General features: G+C 45.4%; 1 protein-coding gene across 2 annotated transcripts in view; it reads right to left on the bottom strand.

The window, feature by feature from the left end:
• LOC138296808 (exportin-5-like) overlaps positions 1-18,842 on the bottom strand; it is a 1,097,230-nt gene that overhangs the window by 783,156 nt on the left and 295,232 nt on the right. For both annotated transcript variants that reach the window (XM_069236256.1, XM_069236254.1), the window contains exon 10: positions 4,546-4,617. In XM_069236256.1, coding sequence (XP_069092357.1) covers positions 4,546-4,617 — 72 coding nt within the window. The remainder of the gene's footprint in view (positions 1-4,545; positions 4,618-18,842) is intronic.

The raw sequence follows: 18,842 nt of genomic DNA on the forward strand, positions 1-18,842 counted from the left end.
GATCTGCACCAATGGCGCGGAAAGAAAATAACTGATTTAAGCGTGCTGAGGTGTTACCTATATAGGCACTGCACGTCACAAGCTGGCACAGATGATGCAAACACTGAGTCGATCAACGCCACCTACTGGCATGCAGAAGTACTGCTCAAGATTTTCCAGATCCAGTCTGACTGGGAATATTCTAAGGTGAGGAATCTGCGACCAGAAGTCTCTACAGATGGCCATTATCTGCTGAGAAGTCGGCGACAGCCCAGGAAACTCAAGACACACAAGGACCAGCTGAGGAATCAGATATGAAACTAGGGACTTTGGAGGGGTGTGATTTTCATCTTATTTTATGCTGATTTGTAAAGCACATCGTCATCCAGCAGGGTATCCTGGCACAGGGTCTACTTCCACCTGGTGTCTAGTGGGACTACTTGCAAACCCAGGTGTCAGGGTTGACCTTATTATAAATGAAAAAACGATAACACAATTGGGGTTGTTTTGGATGTATTACTTGATTGTTAAAGTTCATGGATTTAAGGTCTTCCTCTTTTCTCTTTCATGTTCTGGGGCAAAAGGACACCAGCCAAGAATCTCGAAAAGAACAAGAGTAAGACAGGTTAGTGTGTTTTTCTGTAGCTCATAAACCAGTTACCCCTCACCATGGTGTGCACGTGAGGGTGGAGGATGAAGGGTCAAGGGGAACACTTTATGGGGAACAAAACACAAGAAATGCCAATATGTTTATACACCTTATTTTCGTCTACCAATAACCCTTTTGATCTGGGTTGTGGTAGTTAAGGGCAGCTTCTTCATTATTAGGCACCAGTGTGAAAAGACTGTCAAACCAAACAAAACAACAAAAACAAAAATACCCCCAACACCTCTGTCAATATCTTTTAAGGGTCTGCCTATTGGGACCCTCCCCGCAAACACCAGGCTTGCAGTTTGGCATGCACCTGCCTAAGCAATGACCTTCCGGGTACGTGTCTGAAACTCTGGGTATCTCAGCGCGTTCCTCTTGACACCTGCTCCACTGCTGGGCAGTTGTTTGCAGTGGCGCTGCATTAACCTTAGTTCATCCCTTTAGCAACGGGTTTTGGGTTTGGATCTTCTTCCACTGATGCTCTTGAGGGGGACCAAGGAGTCCGTGCAGGCACTGATCCAATTATTAAAATTCTTGATGGTTCCCTGAGGCAGTTGCTATGTTCGGAATGATGGGTGCCGAGAGCAACAATTAAAAACTTGCTTAGGGTGTTACAATTTCAGTGGTCTGGTGGTGATGCATGTGCACTGCAATAAGACAGGAATTATCAAATTGACAAGGGTGTGGTCTGCCCAGGTCACTGGTGTGTGATTGCAGACTGATTTTCTCAAAGGTGGTGAAGATGAGGTCTAGGAGATGTCCTGCATCGTGGATAGGTCCCTTTATTTGTTGGGTGAGGCACAGGTTTTCAAAGAGTGCTTTTGAGTTGGGGTCAGTGTGGTCTTCCAGGTGGAAGTTCATGTCCCTATAAAAGCTGTAGTAGCTTGCATCAGGGGCAAGAGGTACAACAAACTCTGCAATGGTGTAGGTGAAGATGGTGCACAGTCTCGGTGGTCTGTAGATGGAGGTGCTGCTCATCATGAAGTTAGGTGTGATATGAAGCTTGTTCCATTTTGGTGGATGGTGTCGTGGAGGTGGTACCGTTGATAACACTCTGGTGGATCACTGCTATTCTGCCGCCAAGCTTTTGGAGTCAGCCTTCTCGTGATTTTGTAGCTGGTGGGGATGGCTGTGGCAATGTCTGGTGCAGACGGGGCACAGCCAGATTTCCGTGGCAAACAGAAGTCCAACATGTGGTTGTGTAGTAGGTTCCGAGCTTCCATGACGTGTTTGGGAGTGAGTAGGCGTTTAGAAGTATCCATGTGAGTGTGGAGTGTTGTGTGGGTGGTGGTAGGACTGTGTGAGTCAGAGTGGTGTGTTAGGTGCTGTCAGTAAGGGAAGTCAGTGTGTGTCTGTGTAAGGACCTTTTTTTGTATGATCTCCCTCCAAACCTTTTGGATCGGTGCTGCTAGTCTTTACTCTGTGGTGTACGGGGGACTGCTATCCAGACCCCCATTTCATGTACTCTGAACCTACTACTCTCCAAGGTGTCACTTCAATTGTTACATTAAACAGACTCATTGCGGAAATTTGATGTAAGGTAACTTCTAATGCAAAGGTGACTTCTGAAAGTCATTTTGTTGCCGAAACTTCTGGTAGCCTCTCCAGTTTATCTGCAGTAGTTGTCACCGAGACAACATGCTGCCCTCCCACCCCCCAGCTAGGAAGGGCTCCCAGGAAGAGAGAAAAAAAAATTGCTGGTTGGAGGTGCGACCTCCTGTAGCAGGATGTCTACCAGGCAGTAGCCACAGATGGCCTAGCTTCAAAGAGGCTACCACCTCATTGAAGAAAATGGTGAATGCACCTTCACCTGGCTGCTCCTTTTTGTAAGCATACAGGCTGGCAGCTCTTCCAGAGAGGAAAAAAAGTTGCAGAACCGGTTATCCAGGAGGAGTGGCTCATGTTGCTGGGTACATCCCAGGGGTGTGCCCACTCTCACAGGTGTAGAAGGCTTGTGTCATCTTGGAGTTGAGTGAGAGAGGGTTATCCTGGAATTGTTTTGTAGGAAAGTAGCCTCTTTCTAGCATGGTTACCCCCCACTTTTTGGCTGTTTGTCAGTGTGTTTGACTGTGTTCACTGGAATCCTGCTAACCAGGACCCCAGTGATTATGCTTTATCCTTTTAAATTTGGTTGCCGAAACCTTTTTCACCCCACATTTGGCATACTGGTGCCCCCATGTAAGTCCCTCGTATATGGTACCAGGGCATTGGGGTTCCAGGGGATCCCTGTGGTTGCAGCAATTAGTCAAAGTGTTCTGCAGGCCTGCCATTGCAGTCTGCGTGAAACATTATCCTAGACTTCGTAAGTGCGGGGAAAACATTTTACCTGTGTCCAGTTACATAATGGTAGCTCCGAACCTCAGCATGTTTGGTATCAAACATGTCGGAATCCTACCCCAATATTGTTGCAAGTATTGAAAGTATGATTCCATGCACTCTGGGGGCTCCTTAGAGGACCATCTGCACTGCTATCACCAGTCTTACAGGCTTTTCTGGCCAACTGAAAATGCTGCCACACCTCAGACTTGATCTGATCAGGCTCACGAAGGCAGAACAAGGGATTTCCTTTGGGAGAGGGAGGTAACACCCTCTCCCTTTGGAAATAGGTGTGACTGGCTTGGAAGGGGTAGCCTCCCCATCCCACTGGTTTTGCTTTGAAGGGCACGTTTGGTGCCCTCTGTGCATAAACCAGTCCACACCAGTTCAGGGACCCCCCCAGTCCATGCTCTGACACGACAATGGAAAGGGGAGTGACCACTCCCCTTTCCATCACCCTCAGAGCTCCTCCAGAAGGTCCCTGGGTTCTGCCATCTTGAATCCAAGGTTGGCAGGGAACTTTGGGAGCATCTGAGTGGCAAGGCCAGGCAGGTGACAGAGGCACCTTCCAATAGGTGGTCACCTGCATAGATGCGTGGTACTCCTGCTGCAAGGGATCCCTTTCTGTAGTGCTGCGTGGGCTTCTTCTGTGTCTTCTGTGACCCCGTCCTGTGGGACTCCTATGGGTGCTGCCTTTACTTCTGTGGACTCTGACCCCAAGGGTCCCCTATGACTCCCCCTCCAGGGGAGAGTCCTCCTGGACCTTGCGGGTCCCCAGCAGCACCACTTTTCCAACAATAGCGAGATTGCCTGTGCCAAGGCTTATTGGCAGAATTCCTGCACCGACACCCGCCTGCAATCTTCACTGCAGCGCAGGATATCTTCTGTATCCATCAGGAATTCTCTTCCGGCTCCAGGACTGCAGTGCTGACCTGTTCTTCATCACCGTCAACCAACTCCTGCAAGTACAGCTGGGTGGGTAGTAGCTCCTACTCCACTGTGACTTTTGGACTTGGTTCCCTCTCTTCACAGGTATTACTCTCCAGGAATCCACCGCTGGTTCTCTGTGTGTATTTTCTTCTTTTCCTTCCTTGTGGGTGGTTTGGAGAAAATCCAGCATTTTTTTCCTGCTTTCCTGGTCGCAGGGGTATTTTGGTACTTACCTTTGGTGTTTTCTAGTACCCCTAGTTCCCCTGTACACATTCCACAAACCCAGGTGGGAGTCCTGTATTTGCATTCCATTTTTTTTGTATATAGTTTGGTCTCCCCCTAAGGTCACTATTGCTTATTGGTATTTGCACTGTTTTCTAACCTTTTCTATGCCTATTACTGTTTACTAGTGTATGTAATTAGTTTATTACTTACCTCCTTTTGGCCTGTTTGTCAGCGTGTTTGACTGTGTTCAGTGGGATCCTGCTAACCAGTCTGAAATGAGAATGCACTGTTCTAATCATGTCCCTTAGTTGTAAACCATAAGTTTGTAATCATATTTTATGGATATTGTTTATTATTTCTCTGAGTATTCCAAGAGTTTCTATATTATGTAGTTACAAGAAGATCGGAAGCTGCTAACTTATGAAAAAGGTGCTACTCCTTACCTGAGTGGAGCGCTCTGTGAATGCAAGTAGGGCACCTAGGTATCTTCCAAATGTGGCAGGTGTGTCCGAGCCCTAGAAAAAGAAATTCACACACTCACACAAAAGTCAGACATATATTCTATGCAGCTTAAAACGTTTTAGTAGCCTACTGTTTTAATACAGAAAGCAACACTTACAAAATTAGTTTCAGACTTAAAATATTTTGTATGCAGCAGCATTTGCTCAGCATTACCAAATAAGGATTTCCAGTTGTATAACATTGCTAGCAACGTTTATCTCAAACAAGGCAGTGTTTAAAAGTGTATGAAATTGACAGAATACAATGGATGTCATTTGTCTGTGGAGAGACTGTTTCAGAAAAATAGCACCTTCTAAATGCTATTTTTCCTTAAGGAAAAATTGAAAACTACTTCGCTTCTGATCTATTTTTGCATGTTTTTTTTTTTAGAAAAGTCTCTATACACATCTAACTTATGTGGGAATTATACAATGGGCTACACAACCTACCACAGTAGCTCAACAGTCACCACCATCATCAGAAGGGATATAGGAGCTGCCTGCACAAGTCCTTTAGGTTTTGCTTTTTTTCTTATGCTTAAGAGGTCATAATTGCTACCATCAGAAAAATCAACACTGCTATCAAACTTTGCTAAAAAATGAAAATGATAATCATGAAGGAATCGTTTCTTACCTGCAACTTCAGTTCTCTCATAAGGGAATCTCTGTTGAAGTCATAAGCATTTGAATAGTTACGCCCGGAACACTTCTTTATATAATATCTGTGTAGATGTTCGCCTCACTTCAGGAAGGCCTGTAGAGACACTTAAAGGACATAATATGCAGCCTAGGCAAACAGGCTACAGTGGTGCAATTCCTCAGATCTGTAGGAAAGTGCCACTGTTGGCATCGTTACCAGACCACTTTTTGCCTTATGTTGATGCCAGCTTTGATTGAAAGTGTGCTGGGATCCTGCTAACCAGTCCCCAGAACCAGTGCTCTTTCCCAAAATCTGTACCTTTGTTTACACAATTGGCACATCCATGGCACACAGTTAAGTCCCTCGTAAAAGGTAACCCTGGTACCAAGGGTCCTATGGCCAGGGAAGGGTCCCCAAGGGCTGCAGCACGTATTATGCCACCCTGGGGACCCCTCACCAAACACATGCACACTGCCTTGCAGCTTTTGTGTGCTGGTGGGGAGAAAAAGGCAAAGTCAACATGGCAACCCTCTCAGGGTGCCATGCGCACAAACCACTGCCTGTGGCATAGGTAAGTCACCCTTCTAGCAGGCCTTACAGCCCAAGGCAGGGTGCACAAATACCACAGGTGAGGGCATAGCTGCATGAGCAATATGCCCCTACAATTTTCTAAGTCCATTCTTAGACATTGTAAGTACAGTGTAGCCGTACTGCGTATTTCCGTGCAGGTAGGCCAGGTTCCGAGCACCCCCTGTCTCCATAGGGGCCTGCGTTAAAATTGCTCCGCTTTGACATCTGCACCCAGCTGGCCCAGTGTTGATGCAGGTAGGTGTTTGGGGTTAACTTGAACTCCGACCAGTGGACTTCCTAAAACCCAGAGACTGGAACTGCAAGTTTTTTACTTACAGACAAATCGAACTAACTTTTCTTCCCCCAAGGAACTGTTTCTAAATTGCACTGTCAACTTTTAAAACCGATGATTGCCAATATTTCAAAAACTGTATTACTTATCGATTTCAAACAAAGTACTATTGATATATGTTAGGAATAGGAATCTATTGAAGTACTTACCTGCAACTTGAATCTTGTGGTTCTAGAAATAAATTAAGAAAATATATTTTTGCTATATGAAAACCATTGGTCTGGAGTTAAGTCATTGAGTGTGTTGTTCTTCTATTGTCTGTGTGTGTACAACAAATGCTTTGCACTACCCTCTGATAAGCCTAACTGCTCGACCACACTACCACAAATAAAGCATTAGTATTATCTATTTCAGCCTCTGTGCACCCTATATCTCATTTTGATATAGTATATACAGAGCCAGCTTCCCACAAGATTGCACTCAGAAAAGGATTAAAACACCCATATGAATGTATAATTTGAGGTAAATGGTTTACACCAGAGATAAAATCTTCACAAACCGTTTTCTCTAAAAGTAAGTGGTGAAGAATAAAACGACAGTGTAGCCCCATAGACTGCTATTATGAGTCTAAAAAGTGACTGTGCCTTTAAGGCTACAGAGACCATCAGTATTCCATCATGCTTAGCAGGTGGCCTTTGTTTTAGTTCTTTTGACGATAGTTTCCAGTAATCAGTAAATGCCACACTTTCCTCTGATCTGTCCACCAGAGAGAAAGGAGGTCTGCTTATGACTTCAATGGAGCTTTCCAAACGAGAGAACTGGAGTTACAGGTGAGAAACTATTCCTTCTGTCTTAGGGGATCTCCAATGATAGCCACAAGCATCTGAATAGAATAGCAAGCTCATCCCAAATAATAGCAGTGGAAAGGAGAGAGGAGAGATGCTCAGACTAGGCTAATACATTTCTGAGGGAGGCTTGTTCGGCTTGAGCATCTGCCCGAGCGTCAGAGATCAAACAGTAGTGTTTGGTAAATTTGTGAACAGATCGCCATTTAACTGCTTTACAAATTCTGGCAATAGGGACATTTTTCATCAAGGCAGCTGTAGCTGCTTTGCCCCTTTTATGTCTTGTCTTAGGGCTTGCCAAAAAAGGCTTGTTTGACTTTTGGTAACACAAACGAATGCAGGATTCGAATCAGTGGTAGAAGTAGCCAAACCTGTACGGACCAGCCCATAGCTAACAAATAGTTGGTACCATCTGTGCAGGTCACGCGTATTGTCCGGCTAAAACTTCAAGATCTTCCTTACACCTAGGTAATGAAGGATTCTCTCTGATAGAGAATAAGGATTCTGGAAAAAGATTGGCAAAGAAATCATTTGATTGACATGAAAATCCAAAATAACTTTGGAAAGAAATTCTGGATTGGCTCTGAGAACTACCTTACTAGAGTGGGAAACTGTATAAGGTGCGTTAGCACATAAGACTTGGATTTTGCTAACCCTACGAGCTGATGTGATCGCTACGAGGAATACTGCTTTCCAAGAGAGATGCTGTCGAGATGCCTTATGAATAGGATCAAATGGATCTTGCTTTAAACATGAAATGACTATTTTAAGCTCTCAGGGGTGGGAAGGACGCCTGAACGGAGGGGGAGACCTTTTTTACCACCCCAATGAAATCTTTGGTTATTACTGGGATTCTGAAAAAAAAGAGGTTTCTGAATGACATTTTCTGAAGAAGAGTAAAAACAGCCAAAAGAACCTTCATGGAAAAGAACTAAGCAACATTTTGCCAAATAGAGGAGGTATGGAAGGGTGGCTTCTTGACGAGATGTAGTGTCTAAGCTCTTGGAAGAACACCAAATCCAGAATTTCTTCCACTTGAAGGCATAAGCTGTGCAGGCTGAGAGCCACTTAGCCTCTTGAAGAAGGTCTATGCAGTCTTGTGGAAGGTTTAGGTGTCCATACTGCACTAGCTCAGGAGCCACGCTGCCAAACACAGAGGAGAGATTGGGGTGAACCATCTGGCCTAGAAACTTCGTCAGTAGGTCTGGACAGCATGGCAGCTTGAGATGTGGTAAAGGAGGGCCGTGAACCACCACTGACTTTACCACTCCGGAGCTATGAGTACGAGTCTCGCTGTTGAGTGGGACAGCTTGAGGAGGACTGCTGGGATCAGAGGGGTTGGAGAAAAGGCATAGAGAAATATGCCTCACCAGTCGATCCATGGGGCATTGCCCAGGGTCTCTAGTCGGAAGTACTTCAAGGCGAATTCGTGGCATTTATTGTTTCCTGCTGTGGCAAACAACTCGATGTGCAGAGAGCCCCACAGCCTGAAGATATTTTGCACATAGTCGTGAAGGACCCATTCCTGATTTTCTTGCGGGGCTTTGTGGGACAAAGGTCTGTGTAGGAAAGTGCCCTCTTTTTGGCATGGTTAGCCACACTTTTTGCCTATTAGTGTGCTTAGACTGTTCACCGTGATTCTGCTAACCAAGACCCCAGTGATTGTGCGCTCTCCATCCAAATTTGGTTACCTTGGACCTTTGTGCACTCCACAATTGGTATACTGCTGCCCCCTTATAAGTCGCTAGTATATGGTAATTAGGTACCCATGGAATTGGGACACCAGGGGTTCCTTATGGGCTGCAGCATGTATTATGCCACCCAGGGGAGCCCACACAAAATGTGTCTGCAGGCCTGCCATTGCACCGTGCGTGAAAAGGTGCATGCAACCTTTCTCTACCGGTCACTGCAAGACACCCCTATAGTAGGCCTTTCCAGCCCAAAGGGTAGGGTGCAGGACCGTGTGTGTTTGAGGGTACACCTGCATGAGCAGAGGTGGCCCTACGAACTCCAGTTCCAATGTACTTGACTTCAAAAGTGCGGGGAAGCCATTTTACCCATGACCTGGCCATAGGTCACTCACTACCTGTGGTCCAGCTACATACAGGGAGTGCAGCATTATTAGGCAAGTTGTATTTTTGAGGATTAATTTTATTATTGAACAACAACCATGTTCTCAATGAACCCAAAAAACTCATTAATATCAAAGCTGAATATTTTTGGAAGTAGTTTTCAGTTTGTTTTTAGTTTTAGCTATGTTAGGGGGATATCTGTGTGTGCAGGTGACTATTACTGTGCATAATTATTAGGCAACTTAACAAAAAAAAATATATACCCATTTCAATTCTTTATTATTACCAGTGAAACCAATATAACATCTCAACATTCACAAATATACATTTCTGACATTCAAAAACAAAACAAAAACAAATCAGTGACCAATATAGCCACCTTTCTTTGCAAGGACACTCAAAAGCCTGCCATCCATGGATTCTGTCAGTGTTTTGATCTGTTCACCATCAACATTGCGTGCAGCAGCAACCACAGCCTCCCAGACACTGTTCAGAGAGGTGTACTGTTTTCCCTCCTTGTAAATCTCACATTTGATGATGGACTACAGGTTCTTAATGGGGTTCAGATCAGGTGAACAAGGAGGCCATGTCATTAGATTTCCTTCTTTTATACCCTTTCTTGCCAGCCACGCTGTGGAGTACTTGGACGCGTGTGATGGAGCATTATCCTGCATGAAAATCATGTTTTTCTTGAAGGATGCAGACTTCTTCCTGTACCACTGCTTGAAGAAGGTGTCTTCCAGGAACTGGCAGTAGGACTGGGAGTTGAGCTTGACTCCATCCTCAACCCGAAAAGGCCCCACAAGCTCATCTTTGATGATACCAGCCCAAACCAGTACTCCACCTCCACCTTGCTGGCGTCTGAGTCGGACTGGAGCTCTCTGCCCTTTACCAATCCAGCCACGGGCCCATCCATCTGGCCCATCAAGACTCACTCTCATTTCATTAGTCCATAAAACCTTAGAAAAATCAGTCTTGAGATATTTCTTGGCCCAGTCTTGACGTTTCAGCTTGTGTGTCTTGTTCAGTGGTGGTCGTTTTTCAGCCTTTCTTACCTTGGCCATGTCTCTGAGTATTGCACACCTTGTGCTTTTGGGCACTCCAGTGATGTTGCAGCTCTGAAATATGGCCAAACTGGTGGCAAGTGGCATCGTGGCAGCTGCACGCTTGACTTTTCTCAGTTCATGGGCAGTTATTTTGCGCCTTGGTTTTTCCACACGCTTCTTGCGACCCTGTTGACTATTTTGAATGAAACGCTTGATTGTTCGATGATCACGCTTCAGAAGCTTTGCAATTTTAAGAGTGCTGCATCCCTCTGCAAGATATCTCACTATTTTTGACTTTTCTGAGCCTGTCAAGTCCTTCTTTTGACCCATTTTGCCAAAGGAAAGGAAGATGCCTAATAATTATGCACACCTGATATAGGGTGTTGATGTCATTAGACCACACCCCTTCTCATTACAGAGATGCACATCACCTAATATGCTTAATTGGTAGTAGGCTTTCGAGCCTATACAGCTTGGAGTAAGACAACATGCATAAAGAGGATGATGTGGTCAAAATACTCATTTGCCTAATAATTCTGCACTCCCTGTAATGGTAACTCCGAACCTAGGCATGTTTGGTATCAAACATGTTGGAATCATACCCCAATACTAATGCCAGTATTGGTTGTATGATTCCAGGCACTCTTGGGGCTCCTTAGAGGAACTCTGGCATTTGTCCTACCAGTCTTCTAGGGTTTTCAGGGCATCCTGCGCTGCTGCCACCCCACAGACAGGTTTTGCCCCCCCTGCTGCTTGACCAGCTCAAGCCGAGGAAGGCAGAACAAAGGATTTCCTTTGGGAGAGGGGGGCAACACCTTCTCTCTTTGGAACTAGATGTTACAAGGCTGGGGAGGGGTAGCCTCCCCAAGCCAACAGTTTTCTTTGAAGGGCAAATTTGGCACCCTCCTTGCATAAACCGGTTTGCACCAGTCCAGGGACCCCCAAGTCCCTGCTATGGCGCGAAACTGGACAAAGGAAAGGGGAGTGACCCCAGTGGTAGTGCCGAGAGCTCCTCCATATGGCCACTCGATTCTGCCATCTTGAAGCCAAGATGTACAGAGGCCCCTGAAAGCATCTGAGTGGCCAGGTCAGGCAGGTGACGTCAGTGACCCCCTCCCTCTGATAGGTGGTCACCATGCAAAGTGACCAAACCCCCTCTTAGGGCTATTTAGGGACTCCCTTGAGGGTGGGTCACCAGATGTGGCGTGCAAGACTTCACCAGGACTCCTCTGCATTGTCTACTTCTGCTACTGGCCACAGGAACCACTACTAGACACTTTAGGAACCGACAAGACTGCACCTCACGAGACGACCTCGCCTTCCAACATTGTTTACTGGCTCCTTCCAGCAACTGCAACATTTCCATAGCTGTGCATCCTCTAGGGGTCAGCAAGACTTCAGCTGCACCAAGAAGCAAGAAGGAATCTCCCTTGGAGGGAAGGAGCCACTCCCATGCATCTGCAGGCACCTACAGCAACAACGTCCAGCTGCATGGATCTGCCCTCCTCTGGAACTGCGTGGATCCCGCAACACAGGTGATGTTCTGGAGTGGTCCCCTTGGTCCTCTCTGCCCACTTTGGGAGACGGTAAGCGCTTACCTCTCCTTGCAGGGCAGTACCCTGTGCACTGCGACTCTTGCAGCTACCAAGGCTTGTTGACTCCTGCTCCAAGGGATCTTCAGGCTCAAAGAAGCCCTGTCCTCCAGCACTTCATCCTGCGCAAGGACAGTCTCTCCACTGCTGCTCCAGCAACGTGGGACTCCTCTCCAGGTGTAATAATTGGGCCTCCCTGCAACTTACTGTGGTTGCTGCCAGTGGGTTCCCCGTGGGGGCTGCAACTGCTTCTGCTGGCTCTCCCAACTGCTGAGGGTCAGACCAGACTCCCCTCCAGAGGTCGAGTCGCCTGGACCTTGCTGGTCCCCTTCAGCCTTGCGACTCCTCTTGTGCTCCAATTTGCATTTGCCCAGGTTTGTTGGTGGTCCTCCTGACCACTGATCAACTGGGACCCAGCAACCGATGTGGGACATCATCTGCACGGCTCCAAGGATTTCTCTGCAGCTCCTGGGCTCCACAGCTGATCCTCTTCCTCCCCTGTTGAACCAGATCTTCATCCGCAGAAGGGTGGGTAGCGGGTTCTGGGTCTGGACACTCCACTGTGGATTGGACTCTGTCCCCTTCTTTTACAGGTCCTCTTCTCCCAGAATCTACCTTTGGGTTCCTCGAGTCCGGTCCTGTTTTTGCAAAGTTCCTTTTTGTAAGTCCCCATGTTAGCTCATGGGAAAACCAAGTAACTTACCTCTGTTGTCCTGGTCGCTGGGGGTCCCAAGTTCTCCCAGCTCCTAACTACCTACTCCATATCCTTGGGTGGCGGACCTAACTTTGCGTTCCACTATTTTAGTATATGGTTTGGCTCTCCCTTAGGGCCCTAGCTATGTCCTGATATTTCTTACCAATGTTTGCTGTTTCTTATGCTAATTTCTAATTATTAATGTGTGCATATATATAATTTGTACTTACCTCCAGTTAAGGGAAAGCCTATAAGTAACCCAGGTCAGTGCTACTATAATAAAGTACCTTTATTTTTCTAACACTGTTGGGTTCCACCAGACTGGTCCTAGTCTTGCCATCTTCCTCTTTCCAAGTCCCCTTGTTAGCCTTTGGGAAGACCAGGTACTTACCTCTGCTCTCCTGGTCGCTGGGGGCACTTAGGTACTCATCTCTTGGGGTTCCAACTTCTTCCAGCTCCCCTCTAGCTACTCCATATCCTTGGGTGTGGGAGTTCAGTTCGCATTCCACTATTTTAGTATATCATTTGGTGCCCCTATAGGCCCTAACTAATTTTCACTAATTTTTGCCAATGCTTGTTGTTCCTATATTATAATTCCTAATAATTACTGTGTATATATAGATGTGTACTTACCTCAGGTTGGGGAGGATATCTATAGTAATCTAGTTTAGTGTTATTCTAATAAAGTATCTAAATTTTTGCATCACTGTGTGGTTCTTCTCAGATCTGCTAAGTTGCTGTGTGACTCTGGTGGTATTACAAGTGCTTTATACTACTTCTAGATAAGTCTTGGCTGCTCACCCACAGCTACCTCTAGAGAGCCCTGGCGTCCTACGCACTGTCTTCGTTCACCAATAGGAGCTGCCTGGATCTGGTATAAGATGCCAACACCATAGGTGTCCACCACACACCAGGCCAGCTTCCTACAGTCTGGACCCCGTTCCCCCTCCTGCTTGTTGAGGTAGTACATGGTGGTTCTGTTGTCTGTCTGAACAAGCAGGAATTGGGTCTTGCAGGACAAACAAAATGATTAAAGCGCTAAGTCGACTGCCCTGAGCTCGAGGAGGCTGAAGTGATATGTCATCAACATCGGAGACCATTTGCCGTGTATTTGGAGATGATCCGCGTGGGCTTCCCACCCCAATAACGATGCAGCTGGTTGAGAAGGAGCCTATTTCGGGAAAGGACCCCAGTGCGCTGATTCCACTGAGGGGTTTTAACCCTCTGAGGATAAAGCTAGTGCTGTGGTACAGCCAAAGGGACTTTGTTCTTTTGGTCTTTCGAGGTCGACAGCCTTTAGGGTTTACATTTCCGAATTCATGCGAGCCATCTCGTCGTTCGTGTGGTCCAGAAAAATGGAAGATTCACAATATGTTGCTGTGACTCTGATTTCAATGACATGAGCCGTAGCCAAGAATGTAGTCTCAAGGCTATGCCATGACAATATTCATGAGCCGCTAAAAATGAAGAATCTGCAGAAAGTCCACTCTCCTGTCCCTGCGAAGATCATCAGCAAATTGTTGGAGAGAGTCCCAGAGCGCTCTATCACATATACCTAGGAGGGTGATGGTTTGTATCGCTTTCATGGTGGTTTCAACCGTACTGCAAACCTTGCAGCCCACAGAGTCTAATTTCTTGCTCCCTTTATGAGGAGGAACAGAAGCAGGAGTGGTAACTTGATACTGCTTGCCCGCCAGAATGACTACTGAGTCAGGGGATGACTCCGCTCTAAGGGATTGAGGATTTTGTTCTACAGCCCTATATTTCTTCTGTAGCCTCGAAGGAGCCCATTTTGGTGGTTGCTGGGGTGAGAAAAACATCCATCGCAGGTTTCAAACATCCTGGCACCAATGGAAGTAGGGGCCTTGAGCCAATCTATGTTTAAGCGTCTCAAAGACAACAGATGTGGAAGGGGTCGGAACCAACACCTCAATGTTAAGTTTTCCTGCACCCCTTACTAAAACCTCCTGGAAGGTGGATATGTTATCCACCGGAGAAATACGAGGAGGCGGAGAATCTGTCAATGTCTGAGCATCGTCCTGATTAATATGAGGACACTGCATGTCTGGATCGACGTCTATACATTATCCTTGTCTGAGAATAGTGATGGCAAGAGCGCCTAGAAGATGACAAATGCCTGGAATGATGCCTCCGGTGGGGTGACCGATAGCACGTCTTGGAGCGTGATCCATGCTATGCCTTAGGCACAGGTGGATGTGCAGTTGTTGCAGATGCAGGTTGAGGAGGCAGTGGAAGAGGAGGTGGTGGTGGTGGTGGAGGTAGAGGAGGAAGCGAATATAGCACCACTATTGGTGATGAAGGGGAATAGACCCTCGAGTAATGAGACTCAGTTCAAGAATATATACTCTTTTCTCCTTGACGTCGAGATGGACTTCAACCTCTGACGAAAACACGACAGTAACTGCTGTCAACAACGCCACGACATCGCTCTCCTTGACGTTGAACAGCTCCTTGCTGTCGAAGGATCTAGACACCTCAACGTTGATATGCTCTTCGACGAAGCTCTCATACTGCATGCCAAAGGCGTATGGGTTGTACCTTGTTTCGATGTCGATCTGTGTCGTTTCCTTGCCGACGATACAGTCCTCGACAGCAAGCATGATGGTGTTTTCGAGCTGGCACTCTTTGTGGACCATCCACATTCATCAGAAGCAGATATGACAGCCCTGTTGGAGGACTGACCCTATCCTCGCTCTGAAGTCTCACCTTCAGACAGGACTTGCTGTCTGCACAGTTCTTGCATGCCATGGAGGCAAATCTCTCTCTCAGGGTATGGCGTCAAAACCTCTTGCAATATTGTCACTGGTCTGGAAGATGACTAAAGGGAATACAGACTTTGTGAGGGTCTGATTTAGCCTTTTTCCTCTCACAGGAAAGACATTTGTCAAACTGAGAAGGGATAATAACGGAAATGTCACAAGTTTTTTCAAAATAAAACATCAAAATGTGAGAGAATGATGAAATACTTCAAGTGAAGTAGTTTAAACAAAATTCACACGTGAATTTTGCAGGAAAAAAAAGCTTAAAATGCTGAGCTCAGTGTTCCAGGATCCTGTCACCAGATGCTGGAAAAAAATAAAATAAAAAAATAAACAGAAGCAACTGCCACCTGCTGAGCATGATGGGATACTAGTGGTCTCTGCAGCCTTAAAGGCACAGTCAATTTTTAGACTCCCATAATAGCAGCCTATGGCTAAACTGTCCTTTTATACTTCATCTCTCACTTTTACAGAAAAGAGTTTGTGAAGGAGATTTGACCTCTGTTGTAAAACATTTACCTCAAATGATGCATTGATTTGGGTGTTTTAACCCTTTTCTAAGTACAATCTGAAGAATTGCACCACTGTAGTCTATAGGCCTAGGCTGCATAGTATGTTCTTAAGTGTTTCTACAGGTCTTTCTGAAAGTAAGGCAAACGTCACACTTCCGATATTATATAAAGAAGTGCCCCAGGATACCCACACGTGGGAGAAACTATTTCAATTCTTATAACTAAAAGATGCGTGGACAAAGTTAGGAACTTGAACTTCGGCACATAAGGAAAATTTTACTTACCCAGTAGACATCTGTTCGTGGCAAGTAGTGCTGCAGATTCACATTCTTTGCCTAAGTCCACCGTCTAGCGTTGAGCTTGAAGTGTTACAAATTGTTTTTCTTTGAAGAAGCTTTTCGAGTCATGAGATCAAGTGACTCCTCCTCTTGGTGATACTGCGCAAGGGCCTTTGTTAGATTGTTTTCCCGCAGGAGGGTGAAGTAAATAGTGAAGAAATGTATATGTACACACAGACATATATACATACATATATACACACATACATATATACATATATATATATATATACACATACATATATACACACATACATACACACACATACATACATACACACACATACATACATACACACACATATACATATATAAACATATATATATATAAACATATATATATATATATATATATATATACACACACATACTCACATACATACACATACATATATAAATATATAAGAAAAGAAAATGTCCATGCAGTGTATATTGAAAATGTCACTTACCCAGTGTACATCTGTTCGTGGCATCAGTCGCTGAAGATTCACATGTTGTGCATAGCCCGCCATCTGGTGTTGGGTCGGAGTGTTACAAGTTGTTTTTCTTCGAAGAAGTCTTTCGAGTCACGGGACCGAGGGACTCCTCCTCTTTGTCTCCATTGCGCATGGGCGTCGACTCCATCTTCAATTGTTTTCCCCGCAGAGGGTGAGGTAGGAGTTGTTTGTTAGTAATAGTGCCCATGCAATGGAGTGAATAAGTATGTACCTAACTAAGATTTAATATATTTACAAATGTACAAAGTTGAAGCTAACTTCCAAACGGCTACAGGCTCCCGGGGAGGTGGGTGGGCACATGTGAATCTTCAGCGACTGATGCCACGAACAGATGTACACTGGGTAAGTGACATTTTCAGTTCGATGGCATCCGTCGCTGTAGATACACATGTTGTGCATAGACTAGTAAGCAGTTATCTCCCCAAAAGCGGTGGCTCAGCCTGTAGGAGTAGAAGTAGTCTGAAATAAGGTTCTTAGTACGGCTTGACCTACTGTGGCTTGTTGTGCTGATAGCATGTCTACACAGTAGTGCTTGGTAAATGTGTGAGGCGTAGACCATGTGGCTGCCTTACATATTTCGTGCATTGGAATATTCCCTAGGAAGGCCATGGTAGCACCTTTCTTTCTGGTTGAGTGTGCCCTTGGTGTAATGGGCAGTTGTCTTTTTGCTTTAAGGTAGCAGATTTGGATGCACTTAACTATCCATCTGGCTATACCCTGTTTCAATATTGGGTTTCCTGCGTGAGGTTTTTGAAATGCAATAAACAGTTGTTTAGTTTTTCTGATGTTTTTAGTTCTGTCGATGTAGTACATTAGTGCTCTTTTGACGTCTAATGTATGTAGCGCCTTTTCAGCTATGGAATCTGTCTGTGGGAAGAACACTGGTAGCTCTACCGTTTGATTTAGGTGGAACGGTGAAATAACCTTTGGCAAAAATTTAGGATTGGTCCTTAGGACTACTTTATTTTTGTGTAGTTGGATAAAAGGTTCTTGTATTGTAAACGCCTGAATTTCACTTACTCTTCTTAGAGATGTGATGGCGATGAGAAATGCAACTTTCCATGTTAGGAATTGTATTTCGCAAGAGTGCATAGGTTCAAAGGGTGGACCCATGGGTCTTGTTAGGACGATGTTGAGGTTCCATGAAGGAACGGGTGGTGTCCTTGGTGGTATAATTCTTTGGAGGCCTTCCATAAACGCTTTAATGACAGGTATCCTAAATAGTGAAGTTGAATGGGTAATCTGCAGGTATGCAGATATTGCTGCTAGGTGTATTTTAATGGAAGAGAAGGCCAGGTTCGATTTTTGTAAGTGTAGTAAGTAACCCACTACATCTTTTGGAGATGCGTGTAATGGTTGAATTGGATTATGATGGCAGTAGCAAACAAACCTTTTCCATTTGCTTGCATAGCAGTGTCTAGTGGATGGTCTTCTGGCTTGCTTTATGACTTCCATACATTCTTGTGTGAGGTTTAAGTGTCCGAATTCTAGGATTTCAGGAGCCAGATTGCTAGATTCAGCGATGCCGGGTTTGGATGCCTGATCTGTTGTTTGTGTTGTGTTAACAGATCTGGCCTGTTGGGCAACTTGACGTGGGGTACTAGGTCTAGCAGTGTTGTGTACCATGGTTGCCTTGCCCACGTTGGTGCTATCAGTATGAGTTTGTTTTGACTCAATTTGTTTACTAGATATGGAAGGAGAGGGAGAGGGGGAAAAGTGTACGCAAATATCCCTGACCAGTTCATCCATAGGGCATTGCCTTGAGACTGCCTGTGTGGGTATCTGGATGCAAAGTTTTGGCATTTTGCGTTCTCTTTTGTTGCAAATAAGTCTATTTGAGGTGTTCCCAACGTTTGAAGTAAGTGTTTAGAATTTGGGGGTGAATTTCCCACTCGTGGACCTGTTGGTGATCTCGAGAGAGATTGTCTGCAAGTTGATTCTGGATCCCTGGAATAAACTGTGCTATTAGGCGAATGTGGTTGTGAATTGCCCATTGCCATATTTTTTGTGCCAGAAGGCACAGCTGCGTTGAGTGTGTCCCCCCCTGTTTGTTTAGATAATACATTGTTGTCATGTTGTCCGTTTTGACAAGAATGTATTTGTGAGTTATGATTGGTTGAAAAGCTTTTAATGCTTGGAAAACTGCCAGTAGTTCGAGGTGATTTATATGCAGCTTTCTTTGATGTACGTCCCATTGTCCTTGTATGCTGTGTTGATTGAGGTGTGCTCCCCACCCTGTCATGGAAGCATCTGTTGTTATCGCGTATTGTGGCACTGGGTCTTGGAAAGGCCGCCCTTTGTTTAAATTTATATTGTTCCACCATAGAAGCGAGAGGTATGTTAGGCGGTCTATCAACACCAG

The sequence above is a fragment of the Pleurodeles waltl genome, chromosome 5 (assembly GCF_031143425.1).
Source record: "Pleurodeles waltl isolate 20211129_DDA chromosome 5, aPleWal1.hap1.20221129, whole genome shotgun sequence".
In the NCBI taxonomy this organism is placed as follows: domain Eukaryota; kingdom Metazoa; phylum Chordata; class Amphibia; order Caudata; family Salamandridae; genus Pleurodeles; species Pleurodeles waltl.